The following is a 20,265-nucleotide window of genomic DNA, read 5'->3' on the forward strand; positions in this document are numbered from 1 at the left end:
GTCCATATGTGATATAAACACATAGAGCAAATTATTTAAAGAAAAAAAAAAAAAAAAAAAAAAACTGGTTTAAACAAGTTTTTTATTTTTTTCAATAAAAACCATGGTTTTTGCCAATCCTAAAACTAATGCTTCATTTTATTTAATTCCATGATTCAGAAAATTACCTCTCAAGTTCTAAGATTTTGTGGAAATCCCACAGAAAATTCATTGCAACAGCACCTGAGACAACACACATTTTTGTTCAAGGGAACATATTTGCACGATATTTAATTTCTCAGCCAAGAAAGAGATGCCCGAGTTAGGAGAAAAAATGCTGGATGCTTTTTCAAAAAATAAAATATTTTCCAGATTTCTCATTTGGTAAATTTTGGACTTGTTCAAAACTTTCAATTTTAATGATGAAACGACTTATTCCAACTTTTTCTTATTATAAAAAAAAGTCTTTTCACGAAAAATTAAGGAAATCGGTGGACACACTGTGTTCTTCAGCTCCAGTGAACTGTTTGCAGAGCAATTATGATTAATAGTGACATGATACAACAGTAAAGAAAAGTGTCTGTGAATAATGAACTTTAGATCTACACATCATCTTAAATGACAGATGATGTCTATAGTTTTGCATAAAAAAGTTATATCAGACTCTCCTAACAGAATGCTTGAACCTCATAGAGATTTTTATCGAACTGAAAATGTAATGTAACTGTAATTTTATACCAAAACAAAGGTTGTTCCTTGGTTAACGGTAGTAAATTTCTTGTCTGAAAGTTTGAATTTTGACAATTCAAATTTTCATGGCCTAATAAGGTACTTTGGCAACCAAAACGACACCAATGATAACTTCTGCTGCATAACTTACCACTCCAGGCAAATAATGCAATTTTAATTTGAAAACAACTAATTAAAATAGACACCCCAGATTGAATATAGGATTCAAATATATATATATATATATATATATATATATATATATATATTTAGCCAAAGAAGGGAAAATTTCCTCTCCAGTCAAAGATAATTTGAGTCTAAAACTAACTCCTTTTTGAAAATTCCGCTCTCTAATATTAAAATTAATCTTACATGAAAATTCTGTCCCATTCAAACTTTCGTAAATGGTAATCATGATGTAATTACCACATTTAGTCTCTTCATAATTTATTTTTCCTTTTATCAGATTTCCCCCTAACATTTAATTTCTCTGTAATTACCAAATATAAATAGTATTATAAAAATATCAGAATATTTTAAACCTTATTAAAAATATGGTTAAGAGAGGTACTTACCTTCGCAATATGGTGAAATCCATTAACATACAAGGTTCCTCCTTTCCTAGATAATTTTCTTAATTCATGCTGCGGTAACACTAAGATATTCTTCTTTTTGCTTCTAGTCTGGAATGTTGAACACAATGGATATTTTACGGGTACTCTTTTCTTCCTTCTGTCATGCACTCCTTGAACCTTCTTTAAATACAGTCTTCCCTGGGTCGATTCACAAGAATAAACACGAGCATTTGCTTTGTTTTTAATTTCAGCTTTCTTTGTTTCTAGAGTCCCTTTAGCAGCTTCCATGCTCACTTCGACTTTAGTACCGTTAACATTGAACTCATTTTTCACCGTTACTGACGCAGCCTCCGCTTCAGTTTTCACTTTATTAAAAGTCGAATTAATTCTGTTCCCATTATCATCACACGAAATTTTGGCTATTGTATTATTTTTATTCGCTGAGGATGAACAAGAAATCGAATCCGTTGTTTTCACGCTTTGTACTGTGCCGTCAACTATGCGAACTGTTCGTGCACTACTAGTAGTTTGGGTTTTTGTCACTGTTACTGATGACGTAACTTCTGTTGTTATCGCGACTTTTTCTTGTCCAAAATAATGGAAAGGGTCTTCGCTATTACTCGATTCATTCTCCACGTCCGATTCCCTTTTGATGGCACTCAGTTTCTTAAACCCACCCACACTGTCCTCTTGCGCACAATTTAGCGATAGTCCAGCAATGTTGTTTTGATTATTCGCTTTGCGCAATAACAACAATAACTCTTTTCTCAGTTTGCTTCTCTGAATACATGTCGGGGAATAGCAATTAACATGATCACTGTTCAACTGTTCTTTATTATCACAAGTACTACAGTAGCACTTATGCATTTTGTTGAGCTGGTTAAGAGCACGGTATTGGTCACGTAAGATTTTCACCTTTTTAGTTATTTGATTTAGAAGGTCTTTCGTAAGAACTTCATTGTTTAGCTTCACTTCATCGTCTTCGCCGTCTAGAAACATCTTCATATCAACATTTTCTTCATTATCATCATTTTCAACATCCACGTCACCTTCTACTTCACCACTGCCATCAACTGCAGACGAATCATTGGTACCCTGAAAACATAATAATAATAATAAATACCAGCTCTCATGATTATTATGTAGCAATTGTCCATACTTGCAAAGTTCATGAGCAATCCTTTTAATTATTTATTTATTTATTTTTATTACAATGTTTGGGAAAGTTCGACTGATGAACTTATGTCGTTCTGAAATTTACAGAAGAAAATTGTACATACTTTCTGAAATTTACAGCATAAATAGTATCTACTTTAACATGTACTTTTCAGAAATTATCTCAGTTGATGAACTGTGGCACTTGTAGCCCACGAACGTCTAACCATTCACATAGTGAAAGTTCAGCTAACAGATTGCGTAGTCATACCATTAACTTTCAACGACACTTATTTCTGTCTTTGGTAGCCTATCGCCTATTTGATTCAGATTCCCACTTATATTCAAGACGGCTGATTGATCCCGAAAAATATTAAGTCTCTATGAAAAATTGAATCCGAAACCATGGGCATCGTACAAAGACACTAGCCACTACACCACGAGGGAACTTATTACTTTGACACGTTAGTAATTTTAATGTGCGACTACTAGATGAAAAATGTATTTTCTTCTCACGCAAAAACTTCCGCTTACAATTTCGGTACCGAGTTATTTATCGCCTCTCGTCGCCCTAAAACAATCTTGCATAGAGCCCAAATCTCTATATTATAATGAATGGATACAAACCTATAATGAATGGAGTTTCTATTACATATTACACACACAAACACAGCACTTTCACTCAATATTTAGTTTGCCTGAATTTCATTATCAAATAAAGGAGCTGAAACGAGCACTTCAGTGGTTCTCAAAAACTTTCCGATAACGCGGACTCCCTGTTCATTCCGAAGTGATCTGCGGACCCCTTTGAAATGCTATCTGAAATTTCATATGGTATTAAAAATATGCTGATTAGAATTATCACTGACAAGAAAAAGGTCAAGAAAAATAATGCAATAAGTAATGAAGAATGCATGAAGATGAAATGCATGAAATTCTGAGGCAGTTAATGTACACTCATGTCCAAAATTATTATCGCATATCTATAACTGTCTTCTTGTAAGAATATAATTTGATTTTGCAGGGTACTTTTAATACTGATACTATGTGTATAATCGGGAAATGTACATTTGTGGTAAATTTCATAGAAAAGAATTATAAATACGAAAATTATAATGACTAAAAATAAAATGTTGCTAAATGGACACGAAAATTTCATTTCTGCTTTATTGTTCTTATTTACTGCTCTTTTGTCATGAAATTTGCCACATACATGTCTTTGCCGATTATACACATATTAACATTATAAGAAATACTGGGCGAATTCGTTATCAAATTATATTTTTACAACATATTTATAGACATGCGACAATAATTTTGGACATGAGGGTACAACTGTTTTTGAAAAAGTGCCCTAACAAAGAAATTTCTCTCACTTGTAGTAGTCCTATATAACAGTTGACCAACTTTAGGGCAGAAATTTAGTAAAGTAGGAAAACATTTAAATTTACAAACGTAGGTATAATTTCTAATCGCTTTCTTTTTAGTAACTGATAAAATACTTCTTGCGTAACAATTGAGAGTTCCATTTTATTACAACACACTCAATTTTTAGGCGGCGCGGACCCCCTGGCTTGGTCCTACGGACCCCACTTTGAGAACTACTGCTTTAGATGATCACATCACATCGTTTTGGATCTGTATCATGTAATTGTTTTTATATACAATTTAAGGCGGCACGTTTAGGAATAAATAATTATCTTACTTCAGATTTCAATTCCTGAAAAATCCATGCCTTTCAAGATTTCAGCTCTCTCCAGGAGACTTAGTTACTGAGAATAAGAATATAAATTTGATGGAAGAATCAGACCATATATGAACATAAACAGCAACGAACTTACCACAAAAAGAGCACCTTGTCTTTTGTAGTTGCTGAAGCTTCACTCATTAAGTGGTATGACTCACTATCAAATGGTGAAGTGAGATTCTTTCCACACGAACACAATCCGATTTCTGCATTTTTAGCCACATCACACTTTACGACTGGACTAAAACTCCTGTTATTATGTGGAACGAAGTGTTCCAATGTTCAGCCTGCTTGTTCCCGGTGAAATAATTTCTTTGATTTTATTTATTCCATTTACAAACTTGTCCGTGATGGAAAACGATAATACAGGCTAAAACCGAGAGCACGATACAAGCACGAAAGAAATCACAATGCCTATGGATCACACGTGGAACAAATGTTAGGAATTAGTAGTCATCATACCTCAATTCTTCGATAGGAGTCGAATTCAGGCCGAGAAGGATTTCGGCTGTGCACTGAACAGTTCATCACTGCAGAACACATTTCATTGACAGTTTTTTGTAGGGCTCGAAGAAGTGGAAGTTGCACGGTAATAAGTTTGGGGTGTGCGGTGGGTGAAGCAGAACTTCGCACCGTTTTCTCCTTAATGACTCCTCTCAAATGCGAGAGAACATTTTCCTGAAAAATTATTATACCAGACATCGATATCCCGAGGCGTTTCCTTGTCATGGCCGCATACCATTTGTTGCGCGTCGCGGTAAAGCGTTTTGCATTCATTATAATGCCTCGTTCCTTGAACTCTTAATAATAGTCCTTGGTGGTTGCAAAATGCCATAAGCATAATCTTGCCGGTGGGCGGTAAGGTTTTCATTTTCTTCGCTATTGGCAATGACAGATGTCTCCACTGCACGGTTGGTTGTTTGGCTGCGATTTTGAATGGTAGCACTAGGTCTAGTTCCATGCCATAATGCGCAGAAGAAAGCCGTCATCACTTTCGGCATATCAACACAGGTGCTGCAGGCACTTTTCCTTAGATCCTCGAGTATGGTAGTATCAACTCTCGTTACGAGGTCATCATTGATAATGACATGTACCCGGAGTCTGTTGTGTGTTCCCGACATTCTCGGCTCTCCATAAATTACACTCATTTTCTGTGAATCTCACTGGGCTGATATCCCTCTGCTAATAAGAATTGAATAATGGCGTTTTGATTAACGCTGGATCTGCAATCGTCGGCATACCTTCTCCCCTCGGCATACCACGACAAACCCCACATATTAACAGCTATTATGGTACATATTATGGTACGCATACACGTATATTACGCACTCGCCCTAACTCTCACTTTCCTCGATGCTCAGCAGAGTGCGCTGTGTTGCTCGGGCAGGTTTCATCTAACACGCTTTGTATTATTCTCCGTGGTCAATGTTCCGGGAGAAGAGAGCCGAAAGTATGAAAGTAAAAGGTTAATTTAAAAAATCATATCGAAGTAAAGGTTTTTACATAGAAGAACAAAGGCTGTTTCTGTGGGGTGAATCACAGAGTTGTATTTCGCTGCAATATTTCACAAACTTTACTTTATTAAAAAATCCTCGCTTATAAAGCCAAGTATATGAATCTTTCATCGTTAGGACTAAGGACCATATATTGAACCTGGATAAAGCAGCCTAGGCAAGCAATGGGTTAACACAAATTTCAAGGAAATAAGAAAATCTTATACCTATGTTACTGCATCAAATTTCCATAGCATTCCAATTAGCATCACAAAACATCCACTTCTACAAATATTAACAGATATGGTAACACTACTGTTCCAGAAGAGGCATATGGCGGATACTATTCGTTCATAAAGTGTTCTGTGTACAATTTATTAAGAAGAGGAAAGGCGCACAATTTACCTAATTTAGACAGTGCTAAAGTCATCCTTTTTCCCGATAAGGTGGTGATAGTGAAATATTGCAGAAAAATACACTCTACGGCGCACCACACAAGTAATATTTGCACTTCCATATACGTTAGTGGGTTAAATGAAAATATTATTGGTGTGTGATATAGTCAAGTAAATAGGTATATACTTTTATGAGAACGAAATTTCAATTAAATAAAATCATGACGTCACTTGTCAGGTATTGGCTTAGCCAATACAGGAAACAAAGTATAAATTTACGAACTGTAAAATACAATACGTAAACATATGCATTTAACTTTTAAACACACTATCACGACACAAACAAAATCACAAATTCCATGTCTATTTTTAATTATGATCTAAATTTGCAGTAGAAACTGATTAAGTTCACTTACAGCCTGTAGTAATCGCTTTTCTTCCAATATTTTCAACTGCAATCTTCTGTTTAGAAAATCGTCTAATTTGCTCTTCTTTGCTATTTTTGGATATAGCAATCTACCTGGCGCTAAAAGAGCTTTCGATATATCTACTTCGTCGAACTCAATGATAGGTTGGTACACTTTCAGATGTTTCAGCATTCCTGCAATAACACAAAGATGCGTAGATTAATATCAGTCCTTTCATACAATCCGATAATGAACAATTCGTAAATAATTCTATAAGCTTATACCCTTGGAAAATAAAGCTGTTAATATGATATAGTTATCTACACTGCAGAGCACCTTTGCCTTACAAAAAATCAAAGTAATCGCCTTGCTCTTGAGGGGGTAACAAGAAAAGGGTTTGGCAGGGATAAGGATTAATTACATTGTAAAAACTATATATACTACCATAATACCATTTGTTACCTATGCAATTAATTTCCTTTCATCGTATCCCTATTACCTTGAACGAAAACTATAACTGGTTAGTATGTCAGGTTACGTATTTGTATGCTAAGAAAGCGACAGAGTTCACTGAACCCGTCTTGGCTTTCGGTAAATAATATACTGCATTAAGCAAACACCCTTCTTTTCCGAAGTTTGGTTTGCCAAACAAGACATCTTTATATATTCACTCTGTCCGTGTGTCCGTCCGGGAGAGACAATCTTAAGAATTACCTAATGGATCACTATCAACTTTGATTAGAATATAGACGGTAAAAAGTTAGGAATCGAGCATAGACATAATCAATCTCGATAAGGTCAATCAACAATCGATTTCCCATGTATTCTTATAGGATTCATTATGTATATTATCCTTACTAAATACATCTATAGTGCTACAGAGATTAGCGGGTTAGTATAATGTTTAGGATGCGATGCTACTCAGTCTACGGAATACAACCCTATAATTTTTTACTCGACAAATCTAAGACTTAAATATTTTCCATTTTCAAATATTTATTCATCTTACTCAAGCTTTTGAATGGAGAATGAAGGATGAGGAGGAATGTGAACATTTCCACGTTATGTACACTATGACCCTGTTACCTGCTTAGAACCGTATTTCTAGTAACCATTAGCCGGTCCTTGAAAAAAGGCATGCATATGAAGTACGGTTCCAAGCGGATCTAAGCAATCAATTTGCAGTTTTCGGTTGTTAAAGTTTAAGCACGATGAAAATTTTAAGCTTTTATTCTTTACCTATGGTTTGATAATATTGACACGCAGTAAACGAAAGTTCAACAATTAAATGGTTTTATACATGAATCCAACGGCATGACATCAAGAAAAACGTAGCTGCAATTTTAGTTTGTTTGTAAGTGAGAAATAGTTCGTGCTAAAAAAAAAAATCCGTACATTTAACTCGAAATAACTAGATACATACGAGCGGGTTGCATATTTGAAGTTTCAGTAGAGTAGTACCGTGAAGTAAACACAAAAAAGGGGCTAAGACACTATAAGTTACAGAAGAGAGATTGCGGAATATATTATTGAGAAAGAGAAAACAGTTTTTGGTAAATATGTAGTATTACTTATTTGTGAAGACATGAAGCGCGAAATAAAAAGGAAGGACAGGGATAGTGAGGGAAAACAAAAGAAAAAATTTATGAAGAACGATAATCTATTCTGTACATCTTAAGATGAGAAGATAGATAACGATTAAGATGAAAGAAAAGTTCATCAAATGTTTTATGTGGAATACTACACTCTACGAGGCAAACACAAAGACAAAGACATTTTATAAAAGGAATGGAAATAATGTGAAAATGATATCATGTAACACTGTATACCTTCTTTAGTGTTCTTCATGTCCTCAATAGGTTCATCCTTTATTTTTCTTTTCCCGTTAACAGCAGCAGCAGGAGTCTTGACTTCATTTTTAACTTTGTTCACCACTTTATCACTTTTACTATCAGAATCCGTTTTATCATCCGAAGTCGACACTTCTGTTTTCTGGGCTTCTTGGGAGTCCTCCTTTTCTCTTTTAACAGCTGTATCTGATGACGACGTGTCCATGGGCTCTGATTTGATTTCTGAAGTGGCTGCTTCTGCGCTTTTTTCTTCGCTTTCCGATTTTACTTTTATACTATTCGATTCTTCGGTTTCAGTACTACTATCCTCCTCCTTTTTTAATTCTTTTGCTTTGGCTTCAATTTCTTTCTGGGCTTCATTTTGTTTGGACAGGTACTTAAATGTGTTCGGGTCTACGGATAATACTTTAATGCCGGCTTCATCTACGAAAAATATAAATAAATAAATTATACGATAACAACTGGAGAGAGAACGAAAGTTATAACATGAAGAAATTACTAGAGTACGGCAAAGCTTTTGATTCACATATCTTATATATATATTTTCTTTTCCAATTTCAATTTTCCTTTTAGAATTGCCAGAGGAAATTACAATTGAAAATTAGTTAATCAGTACCTGATTGTTCTAAAAATTATGGGTGGGCAGGACTTTTAAGTAAGATAGTACTTATTTTGCAGCAATATTATATACACGAAAGGTGTTCAACAATCACTATTACTGATATAGAAGGAATAGAACAAATCACTGTGCTTGTAATATGTTGCACTAAAGCTTTACAAGCATGTATGAAAAAGTACAAGGCAGTGTCAATGATATTGGTTATGTTCCCTGTGTTTTGCAGGGTTGAGTTGATTTTGAGTTCAACGTTCCTTTAGGCAGCGAGGCTATGAGTCTGGACCTACTGATTAAAGTGGAATGCGAACCACATGAACTCCCGCCGGAAATCAAACCCGGGTCTCCCACGCCAAAGGCACGTACGCTAATCGCTTAGCCATGAAGGAGCTCTGTGTTCTGCAGGGAGTAAGTCGTCAGGGTTGTGAAAATGGAGAAACTGAAGTGTGTGTCGCGATCAGATACTTCCAGAGGAAAGGCCTAACACCGACGGAGATGCACACTGATATAGTTAGTGTGTTGATTTATAGTACCATCTTCTACCAAGTGATAGATAAAAAAAAAAAAAAAAAAAAAAAAAAAAAAAAAAAAAAAAAAAAAAAAAACTGGTCACGCTGTGAATATAAAAATGGTGCTCGTTCTCCAACAACGGTATGTACGCAAGAAATCATTACTGTTACGGCTCATGTGGTAATAAAACACAGCAGCATAACAGTGCGCAAAAGAAGTCAGACCATGGGTATGTACATCGGTTCAATATAAATGATTTTGTATGAAACCTTCGAGTTGAAAAAAGGTCTGCCAAAAGAGTTACAAAAATGTTAATTGTGGATCAAAGGCAAAAGAGTGTGTACATCAGAGACCAATTTAGCCCTATTCAAACGGAATTCTGAGAAAATTACTAACAGATACGTAACCGTCGATGAAACATGGGTATTCCACTTTGAACCTGAAGGTAAACAGCAAAGCATGGACTGTCGGCACCAAGGATCAAAATTTAAAGTCCACCCATCCGCTGGTAAAATTATGGCCACTGTTGTTTTGGGGAACCAAGGAGGTTCTTCCCATTGATCATCTTGAACATGGTCACACTGTCATGTAACATTATTACGCACAATTAACTTCCAAATTACGGGCAGTCATCAAGGAAAAAAAGAAGTATATTATGCACACAAGTCCTGTTGCATCAGGATAAGTCCCACAAAATAGTAGCAATACAAGCTTCAAGGTTTCAACTATTTGTACATCTCCCTACTCCCCAGATCTCACTCCAAGCGACTTCCATTTGTTCTCCAAGTTAAGACAGTATATTTACGGGAAGAGTTTGAAACTGATTCGGCTGTTACATATACTGTGGAACAATGGCTTGCTGTCCAATCGCCATTTTTTATTTTTTATTTCTTTTTCAAGGTGTAATAGATCAAGAACGTAAGAAGAACAAGTGCATTTCTGTAATGAGTGACTTAGCGGGAAAATAAATTTTCTTCTATCATAAGGACAATAGTTGTTGAATATTCCTCGTATATATGAGAAGAGATCATCACAATTTTACAGTTACATCTGAAAAACAGCTACTTCACTCTCAAAGACTAAACTATACACAACACAGAAAAAAAAAAAAAAAAAAAAAAAAACACTAGGTAGTTCTGTTTCCCGGTCCTAGTAATGAATTATTTCATATGCACTTTACACAGACATAAGAAAGTTTGTAAAACACTATCGCTATGCAGACGACTGCATCTACATTTATAAATTGGATGAATAGTTGCAATTGCTGTTGAGTGAACCCAATAACATTAGTTCTAAAATTAAGTTCTCTATGAGTATAAGAAAGAGAGACAACTCCTTATTTTCTGGGCTTTCACGTTTTCAGACGAATACATATTTATTTATCAGAAGTTTATAGAAACAACAAATAACAATTATTAAAAAGATTCAACACATCCTAATCTTATTAAATTTAATGAATCTGATACCTTGAAGAGTTGGAGGAAAAGAAAATCTACACACAAAAACAGTTCTTTACGTAATTTGAATGATACGCGATTTTTTTTTAAACATTATGGTCTAGCTTTTCGTTTAGATTACACATTCTCCTTATGTACTGCAAAATAACTACCTGTATTTAAAGACTTTTTTCTTGATGGACTTGGTAATTCAAGAGCCTATGGTATAAAAAATGAATGTGGCAGTACCTACACATGCATGATAAAAAGATTATAGGAATGCGATGTTAAGGATGGTGACATGGCTCTTTCAGGATTGACTAAATAAACGTCTACGCATTTCCAAACATATGCAAGTTAAAAAGTTACTATTTGGCACAAAATGACATTTTGAATACAAAATAATGTATTCGAAGTGCTTCTTACTAGAACTGAAATCCATCCTTGGTTCAGACCAGGAAAATTTAGGTACGGATTCCGTTTTTTTATATGTTTAATAATTTCATTCACAAATTTACATAATGCCAATAATTTCTGAATTTGGGACAGTGCAATTCATTACATTTTTATGCTCAACGTTTCAGAAAATATTACTCAGTGAATCAATGTACTTTTAGAGGTGTGAGTTTACAAATTTGCACCTCATCTAGTACATCTGAGTTCAGGACAGCTTACTTGATCTACTTTGAAGATCATCTGACGTATCTTTTACGATTACTGAATGTCCCGTACGATACAGGAACGCTCAGAATAAATACCGATAGCGCATAATAATTGATTGTGACCTAATCTTTCCGTAATATTTTTTTAAGAAATCCCCTTTATGCAAACCTTTTACTTGGATCATAATTTTCTGTGGGCCAGCTCGCAATCCCATCTTATGGCAATCTTGAATTCTAAACCTTCTTGTGGCAGACAGCCACAGCCATCCCCACTGGCCATGTATCCTATATTCCTCGCCTCTTTGTTTCCAGACCTAAAAAATAATGAAAACAAGGTAACTCCTCCGAATTTTTAAAAATAACTATATTACTTTATATTACAAATAATAATTGATGTATTACACGTATTATTTTTAATGCAAAACATCTGTCTATTATCTACTTTTTCATGCAAGACGGGTAATCCTCACTATACAATAATTAAATAACGTCAAGAGAAGCAGTCTACCACTACTATGATCGTGGCAACTTGATCTTGATCAGTTTATTTCATCACGTAAAGACCAGAGAACATCTTTTGAAAATGTGATGTGTTTCCTCAAGTAGCTTAAAGAACATTAGGAATACTTACTTAAATTTTTCGCGATCCTTCATGTTTCCTGAAACAGTACATGAACATCTGAAACATTTTAAGAACTACTTGGCTTGTAAGGATTGCGACCTTTTTCATATGTTCCTATTTCTTATATATTTCATTAATAAGATTCCTTAGATATGTTCCTTCTGTCAAACATACTAAAAAATTTGTAACTTGAAAGATAAGTGATGTAACTTACTATTGACTTACTTGCATTTAAACCCATATCCTTTCCTCTCTTTCTCTTTTAGATACAACTAAATAACTTACCGCGTTTTACACTAAAAATATACCATTATTTACAAATCCTTTCATTAACCTATTTTGTAGTGTCATTGTTCATGGGCTTTCTTACAAATGTACTAGGATTGAAATCATTCAATTTATTTGCACTCCGTCATATTATTTTTGTGTTTACTTTATAGCAAATCATTCCAATTCATAATTGGAAATTTTTCATCTTCAGGTTTTTTGTCTGTAGTACGTATTTTTTTTTTCTTGTGATATCTGTATATTTTTAACCAATCATAAAAAAAAAAAAAAGATACGATTTAACAGTGCATTTAATAGTGTAATTAGTGATCATAGCATCCCATTCCCTACCGAAATTTCGTTCTCTCTGTTGAGTCCTGAGATTTGTTCTTATAGATACAGCTTCAAAAACATTTCTATTGATGGCGGAGAGCGGTGTAAAACTATCAAGTTTGCAACTTTTTAGAGAGCCCAGACTGTTTCATTTCCTTCTTTAGAATCTCTAATGTGTGCTTTCATGCTTGTCTCCTCCTTTATATACATACACACCATACTCACTACACACACACAATATATACAGGGTGTTTCAAAACAACACCGACAACGTTTGGGAGGTGATTCCTGACATCAAGGTAAGAGAAAAAGTATGGACCCAACCTGGGTGCACAAATGCTTCCTTTCGGAGTTATAGGTGCTGAAAATATGAACTTTAAAGGTCCATAGCTCGAAAACTATGGGACCTTCCGTAATCGGGTTAAGACTTCACTTAGGAACTAGTGTGTGCCCTACCCAAATATCCAAGTTTCAGAATCCTGCGGTACTTCAGCAACAATTTTATAGAGGTATTTGTTGATACTTCAAATTAAATGCCCGTAGCCGAACTCCTTCTATAAATATTGTTGCGTGAGTACCTTAGGATTCTGAGACATGTATTTTTGGATACGGCAATATTAGTTACCTATGATAGGTCCCATAGTTTTGGAGCTGTGAACATTTTAAGTTCATTTTTTCATATTTTCGGCACCTTTAACTCCGAAAGAAAGCATTTGTGCAGCCAGGTTGATCTATACTTTTTCATCCTATCTTTGGGTCAGGAATCACCTCCCAAACGTTGCCGGTGTTACTTTGAAACATCCTATATATATATATATATATATATATATATATATATATAATATATATATATCAGTGTTTGTATTTTCACATTTACATCTAGTAATTTCATAACCCTCACCCAATGATGTCTGATCTACGAAATAATTTTTATAATTGCAAAAGCTTCTTTCTGTAATATTCGGTAGCTTACAGTTCACTTTTAACTTAATATTTTTTAAGCTGTCAAAAAAAAAAAAAAATAAATAAATAAAATAAAAAATAAAAAAATAAAAAAAAAAAAAATAAAAAATAAAGGGATGTTTATATATTATGTGTGTTTGTTTTTAGGGAACATGGAAGTGAGTGTAAGTGTATGTCACTACTGTACCTTTCTGTTATTACTGTATAGCTTTTATTGTTCACGGTGTCATGAATTCGTACCGTATTATTCTTTATATTGCTTCAGATTGTGTATGAAATAATGTGATAGCTCAATGATGTCAGTTTTAATGACACTTAAAACTATTAAGAGAACTGGCTTGATAAAAACTGGCTAGACTCACCTGATGTTTTAACCCAAGAGTATATTTTACAAAGTTATAAGTCATCCTGTTGCGTTCCTCTTCTTCCTCCTTTTCTTTCTTCTCCTTTTTATCTTGTCTCTTTCTTTCTTCTCTTTCAGAAGATGTAAGTCGCTGAAGTTTCGTATGACCTGAAAAATTACGATTTAAAACTAGAACTAACTGGAAGAGATAAACTATATAACAAAACAAAGTTTCTGAGCGAGGAATTTGTGCCGGTGTTCCTTTATTTCGGTAAGTACAGAGCATATCTCCTTAAACAACATAATGGCATGAACTTAAAAGTCGATTTAATTAAAACCTTACACGATCACGGTAAGTAAAATGAAACATGTTTACAAACTTTTTCTTTGATGTTAATATTGGGCAAAAATTAATAACAAAAGTGGTGCAACTAAATACTACTTTAAGTCAATAAATAAAGAACAATGTTAATTAATACCTGGTAACATAATCGAAAATATTAATCATCGACAGATTACCGGTTATATCGTCGAATATTTTAATCTTACTTTCTTCTTAATGTGTCGTATGTAGAGCATGAATTCAGAACTGTGTGAATTGTAAGAAATCAATTCACACTTTGCACTCTGAGTTTCTCACTTAAATTTAGTATGTTGCATATCTATTTCACTAAAGATCATGTTTTCATTGCTCCTACAGAGAAATGACAGTTTCATCAACGTCCCATAGCATTAATCATTATGAACCAAGGTACATAGTTTAACTACGTCCACAATTTTTATGAACATTTTATAAAATTTACAGAAAAGTGGTCAGAAAAATAACACTTAATTTTAATATTAATTTATTTAAATATACCAACTAAAGATCTTTACTTTGTAAACTCACGAAGGTTACTCAATTTCTTTAAAATAATAAATAAATAAATGTCTGAAATTTCGAAACGGGTGTTACAACTTAAGTCTGGATACAATTCATGCACAACTCTTTCACATGATTAACTCCGAAAACAACTCACCTAGAGCTTCATGCCAAACAGTTGCAAAGACCACAGGCTTGATACAAGATTGCAATACAATTAATGCCCTTGCAAAATCTTTCGGATGTACACAGGCACTAACAGCTGTTATCCATGGTTTCCTTAGAAGAGGCCAATTTGTATGCATAAAAGATGATTGTATATTACTTTCCAACTGCAGAACAGTTTGCCTCAACGTGCTTACCAAAAGAGTCCGTGCTCCTGGAATTAGAAGTGAACATATTACAAGATATTCTAATGATTTCTGCACAATACTAATGATTTCAAACTAGTCCTGTAAGAAAAATTTTGATATGTTAATCAACTACATCAGCTACACTTTCATTTTACAGACCTGCTTGGTGATAATCCAATTTAAAGCCTCACTATATTTGGACGAGTTCAATCAAAATTGTTAACACCAATTAAAACTTTTGGCCTGATACATATATACGCATACAAATACTTTAACTGTTCAGGTGTGCTCCTGTCAAATAAATGAATTATGATTCGTTAACAGTACATTGCTAATTGTTAAGAACAAATGTTACTATTTAGATAGTTTCAACGGAAAGTAGATTTGATCACTCACAACACACAGTGCCTGATCTATTTGGATTTATTTTATTTATATTTTACGTAGGTTACGAATTTTCTTCAAAGTCTATTTTATAAGCTTTGAAAATCTAATCAACTCGTATAACTATTGATTTTTTTTTTTAAAGAAAAAAGTATTTAAATGATTTTTTCAAAGAGTACCACTGTGCCCCTCGCCCCTCTCCCATTTTGAGCACATCGATTGTTGGAGACAGTTTCTGCATTCCTCTCGTACAATTATCCGCGCCACTTACTCATAATTGAGAAGTCTTCGATGGTATTTCAGTGATGCAAGTCGTTTCTGTCCAGATAGAATGATGGCCGTGTATGTGTTGATAGACCAGGGTGTCTACTAAAATTCCAAAATGAAATTTCGTGACTTTTTCGTGACCTTTCCTTTACCAAATCATAAAATTTTCTCACATTTTGAAGAGCAAATTTGGGTGCGAATTAGGCCGAATTTTCATCCATGCGATAGAAACGTACTTTGCTTGCGATTTGGTAGCGTCTAAACCCAACCATAGACATTTTTGATGGTGAATTTTGACGTTTTATATAACAAAATTTTCCAATCTGTACTTACATTTGTACAGTTAAAAAAAAAAAAATCGTGACCCAAAAGCTGAATTTCGTGACTTTCATGACCGTTTTCTGATTTCGTGACTTTTTCGTGACATTCGTGACCGATAGACACCCTGTAGACGTGCTCCAGTGTGTGGTCTGACGGTCTGATACAATGGGCAATAACATACACATCCTGCTCACTTCTTTGTATTCATTTAGCAAGAGGCATCGTACATTTGTTAATTACGTCCTCCGATCTTAACTGGACACTCTACGGTACCGATCTTCCAACAGAATAATGCATATTTCCATAACCCCAATGTAACCCAATGCTATATTAGGTTTATGCCATCTACTCTGGCTTCGTAGCTCACTGGATCAATTTTTTTTTTTTTTCATGTACTTGTGGCACGGTGCCTGATCGCCACATGGGCTATACCAACGGTTTTTACCTAGCTAAGCGAAGATGTAGCGAGCGTGAGATACCATAGCCTAGACAAACATTCAGCATTTATATGTGCCACTACCTGCCCGAAAAGCTCTTTGTGTAGCCGCTTAGGTTGGACGCAAGTGAAATTAACGCGAGTATTGTAAGTTTCTTGGAATACTTAAGCTAATTGGGGATGTGAATACCACCACTACGTTCTCTTCTGTACCATTTTCGAGATGTGTGAATTCCTATTACAAGTTCTTAAATGTGCTCCCACAGTGCTCTTAAATATTTAATCACGAACACTATAGAAGCTATCGATAAATGCTTCATCACATACGTAAGGGAAGAAGTATATAAAGAAAAGACCCTCTCTGATGAAATAATTACCGAAAGCATTTATACTGGAAATACATTACAAAAGTTTTCGCTATAATAATAATAATAATAATAATAATAATAAATAGTCTCAATGACGTCATCATCTGATGGAACAGATCAATTGCGATCTAATGCACAATGTCTTCAAAATTCCCACTGAGCATGGGCTGCGATTGGGGGGGCAAAGGGGAGCAGTTGCCCCTGCACTTTTTTGAAGTAACCCATTAATGTATATAGTTTAATTTGGAAATGTAAAGTTTTTGTATGTATTACTGGTTCATAGAAAAAATGGTACCATATAATACAGGGTTATTATAAATGATGGACCTATTTTTAAAAATTCGTAGTAATTACTGTACAGATCCAAAATGAACAATCTTTATACCAATGGAAAGAGAAAGGTTGAAAGTTTCGGTGGGCAATGATGGTTCCCGAAGCGGCCGGTAGAGTTCGCGCGGCAATAGGCCGCCATTCGTTTCCCTCTCAGTTGTGAGTGAGATGGGTACCGTGGAGCACAAGGTTTTCTGCGTTCTTGAGTTCGCAAGAAGTGAGTCACAAATTGTGGTGCAGCGGGCATTTCGTACAAAATTTGGTATTGAACCACCAATTAGAAAAAGCATTAAGCATCGGTTTACGCAATTTCCATCACAGCTGCCGTGCACTCAGTAACAGTAGATACAGTTGCTCGTGTGTGGGACGAGTTCAGCTACCGCATGTTTGCCGTGCAGCAGACGATGGACACAACCTATTGGAGCACAATTCCAGCATACTTTCACTTCTTACAAGGGCTCCGAAAAAAAAAAAAAAATGCACAAAAATTTAGATCCTAAAATGTCTTTTCTTCTTTCTAAAATAACGAATATTGATTAAAAAGAGCGTAGTAAGAAACAACTTCTACCTTTTCCATTGTTTTATAGTGTAATATACGAGTGAAATGGTGTGTTTAGGGGTGTACGAGTGTATATACAATTAAATTTAGTGAATTCAATATAATTCTAGGTTTTAGGATTATTTTGTATAACTGGAGTATGGAGTGGTTCTAAGTATTGTGTTTTGGTGTGTTCCAAGAAAGTGAAAACTGCACCTAATGGCAACGAACATGTTTCGGGAAGTTGCAAAAGCAAATATTTCTTTAAATGTCGTAGCATGTGGTTGTAGTATTTACTGTCTTTCATTTTCTAAGAGTAATAACATACTTTTAATAGCATGTCTGGAATTAAAAATGTAAGTTGCTTATTAATCCCCAGTTTCAATATAACTTCTACAAAACAAGCCTCATTATTCATTACTATGATTAATATTATCCTTTCTACTTATTTGTTTTGCAAATTTGTTATTAAATAATTTGATCACACAATTTTCCAGACAGAATTTTAAGGTGTACATGAACAAGAAATCAAACACTTTCGTTGTTGAAGAGTACAAAGGGCTAGTGCCTACTTGCGTTGCTCTTGTCAATTTACTTAATAAAAATGAAATACGATATACGATATTTTAACTGAAAAAGATGGTATCCTATTAGTTATACAACCTTTCGTCAAAGTGTTAGAAACAACCAGGAAAACTAAGTTATAAACAAATATTCAGATCATGTCTTGCCCCCCCATTTTTAACGTCCAACCGCCGTCACTGCCACTGAGCAATTATATAATTGTCATCGTCCTTGTAAAATCCTATCACGGCAAAGGCATGTTGTTCTCCAGTCCAATGCTCCATTGTGACTAAATGCTTTTCGGTAATACAAGATGGAAGTAGTGGTTTCACCCTATTCTTGAATTAGCAGTGTTGCAAAATCGCCCAATTTACTGCCGTACCTGTATGTAAGTTTAATATTACTTAAATTAAATTTGATTATTAAATATTAAAATTATGCATCATAAGATTTAATTTTCATGCGGCAACAGATATTTAAAGATCTAAAGAAGAAATTAAAACCAAACTATTAAAACTTCAGCTCATTTGGAATGAAAGAGAATAATTCCCCTTATAAATGAATAGGGCAGAAAACAAAGATGACACGTATTACTGAACGCCCTTAACTGCTACACAGCAAAAATTTTGCACCTGAGAAATAAGAATGTTGTTATTATAAATATGAAATGACAATTTTTGGATCCAACAGTAAACAAAATAATGAAGCAACAACGAGAAGATACATGCACTTTCATTCTACGAAACGGAACAAAAATTTTAAGTAAAATATTTAATTTAATAAGGCCGCTTACCATACAAAGAACCAATCCACTTGAATTCTGAAGCTTGTGTAAGGGAGAACTTGTGTGACAAATGTCGCTTTTTATCCCGTTCTTCATTTCTTTGCAATTTATTTAAAGCTGCAATATTTGTACTGTACTGGTTTGTGTAGTTCTTGTAATTATTTTCCATGCCTAGTTTAAATAAGTAGGTTCCTGGAAAAGTACAAAAGTTATTAACATGACTTTAACGTAATACTCGTATCACCATATAAGAACATTTTAAAAAATATATGTTTACGTATAGTCAACAAACAAACAAACAAAAAACAGTAGTAGAAACGAAATAAAACTACAAGTGTCGAAAAGTCTATGTTGCAATGATTACAGTATCAGATCAGCTGGCAGTATGAACACAGCGCTGGTCCCATGTCAGTAAAGTGTAGATGGAACCCAGCGTGGATATGCGCTCATTCGATTTGGAAGAAGTTATACAGCCATTGTAACATCTTTTGACGTTTAGCTCACAGCTGTTTGTAATGGTCTTCCAGATTCTGCCCATTAGCCCTGTGTTCGAGTTGACGTCCGATGCATTGGAGAGTTAACATGTATTGGAGACGGAACGGAAACATTTCTAGCTACAGGAATACTACGAAGGCAGTCCACAGGCACATATGTCGTGTGTATACCACTGCGTCTTGTTGAAAGATTATTCGAGAGGGACCTCTGTGATGTATCGTGTTATCCAAATTATTACCAGAGGGTCATATCATTTCTTATAGCTGCCCCATACAATTACACAAAATGTAATGCGGGTGTGACTCTCCACCACATTGATAGGATGGAATATCATACTCGCACATAACTATCATCCACGCTAGCGTAGAATCAAAATTCATCGCCAAATATAATACCTCTCCTCAGCACTACATGCTTCTTGGATACGGTACCAAGTCAACGCTGTCTTTTCAGCTCTTGTGTTAAAGTCATTCTACACATGAGA

General features: G+C 34.7%; 1 protein-coding gene across 3 annotated transcripts in view; it reads right to left on the reverse strand.

The window, feature by feature from the left end:
• E(bx) (nucleosome-remodeling factor subunit NURF301 E(bx)) overlaps positions 1-20,265 on the reverse strand; it is a 141,339-nt gene that overhangs the window by 74,424 nt on the left and 46,650 nt on the right. For all 3 annotated transcript variants that reach the window (XM_081751454.1, XM_081751455.1, XM_081751453.1), the window contains exons 9-15: positions 19,296-19,478; positions 15,099-15,320; positions 14,099-14,247; positions 11,721-11,865; positions 8,310-8,753; positions 6,490-6,674; positions 1,284-2,378 (exon numbers count right to left, since the gene is read on the reverse strand). In XM_081751454.1, coding sequence (XP_081607580.1) covers positions 1,284-2,378; positions 6,490-6,674; positions 8,310-8,753; positions 11,721-11,865; positions 14,099-14,247; positions 15,099-15,320; positions 19,296-19,478 — 2,423 coding nt within the window. The remainder of the gene's footprint in view (positions 1-1,283; positions 2,379-6,489; positions 6,675-8,309; positions 8,754-11,720; positions 11,866-14,098; positions 14,248-15,098; positions 15,321-19,295; positions 19,479-20,265) is intronic.

Source organism: Thermobia domestica, chromosome 3 (genome assembly GCF_964235325.1).
Source record: "Thermobia domestica chromosome 3, izTheDome1.hap1.1, whole genome shotgun sequence".
NCBI classification, from domain to species: Eukaryota; Metazoa; Arthropoda; class Insecta; order Zygentoma; family Lepismatidae; genus Thermobia; species Thermobia domestica.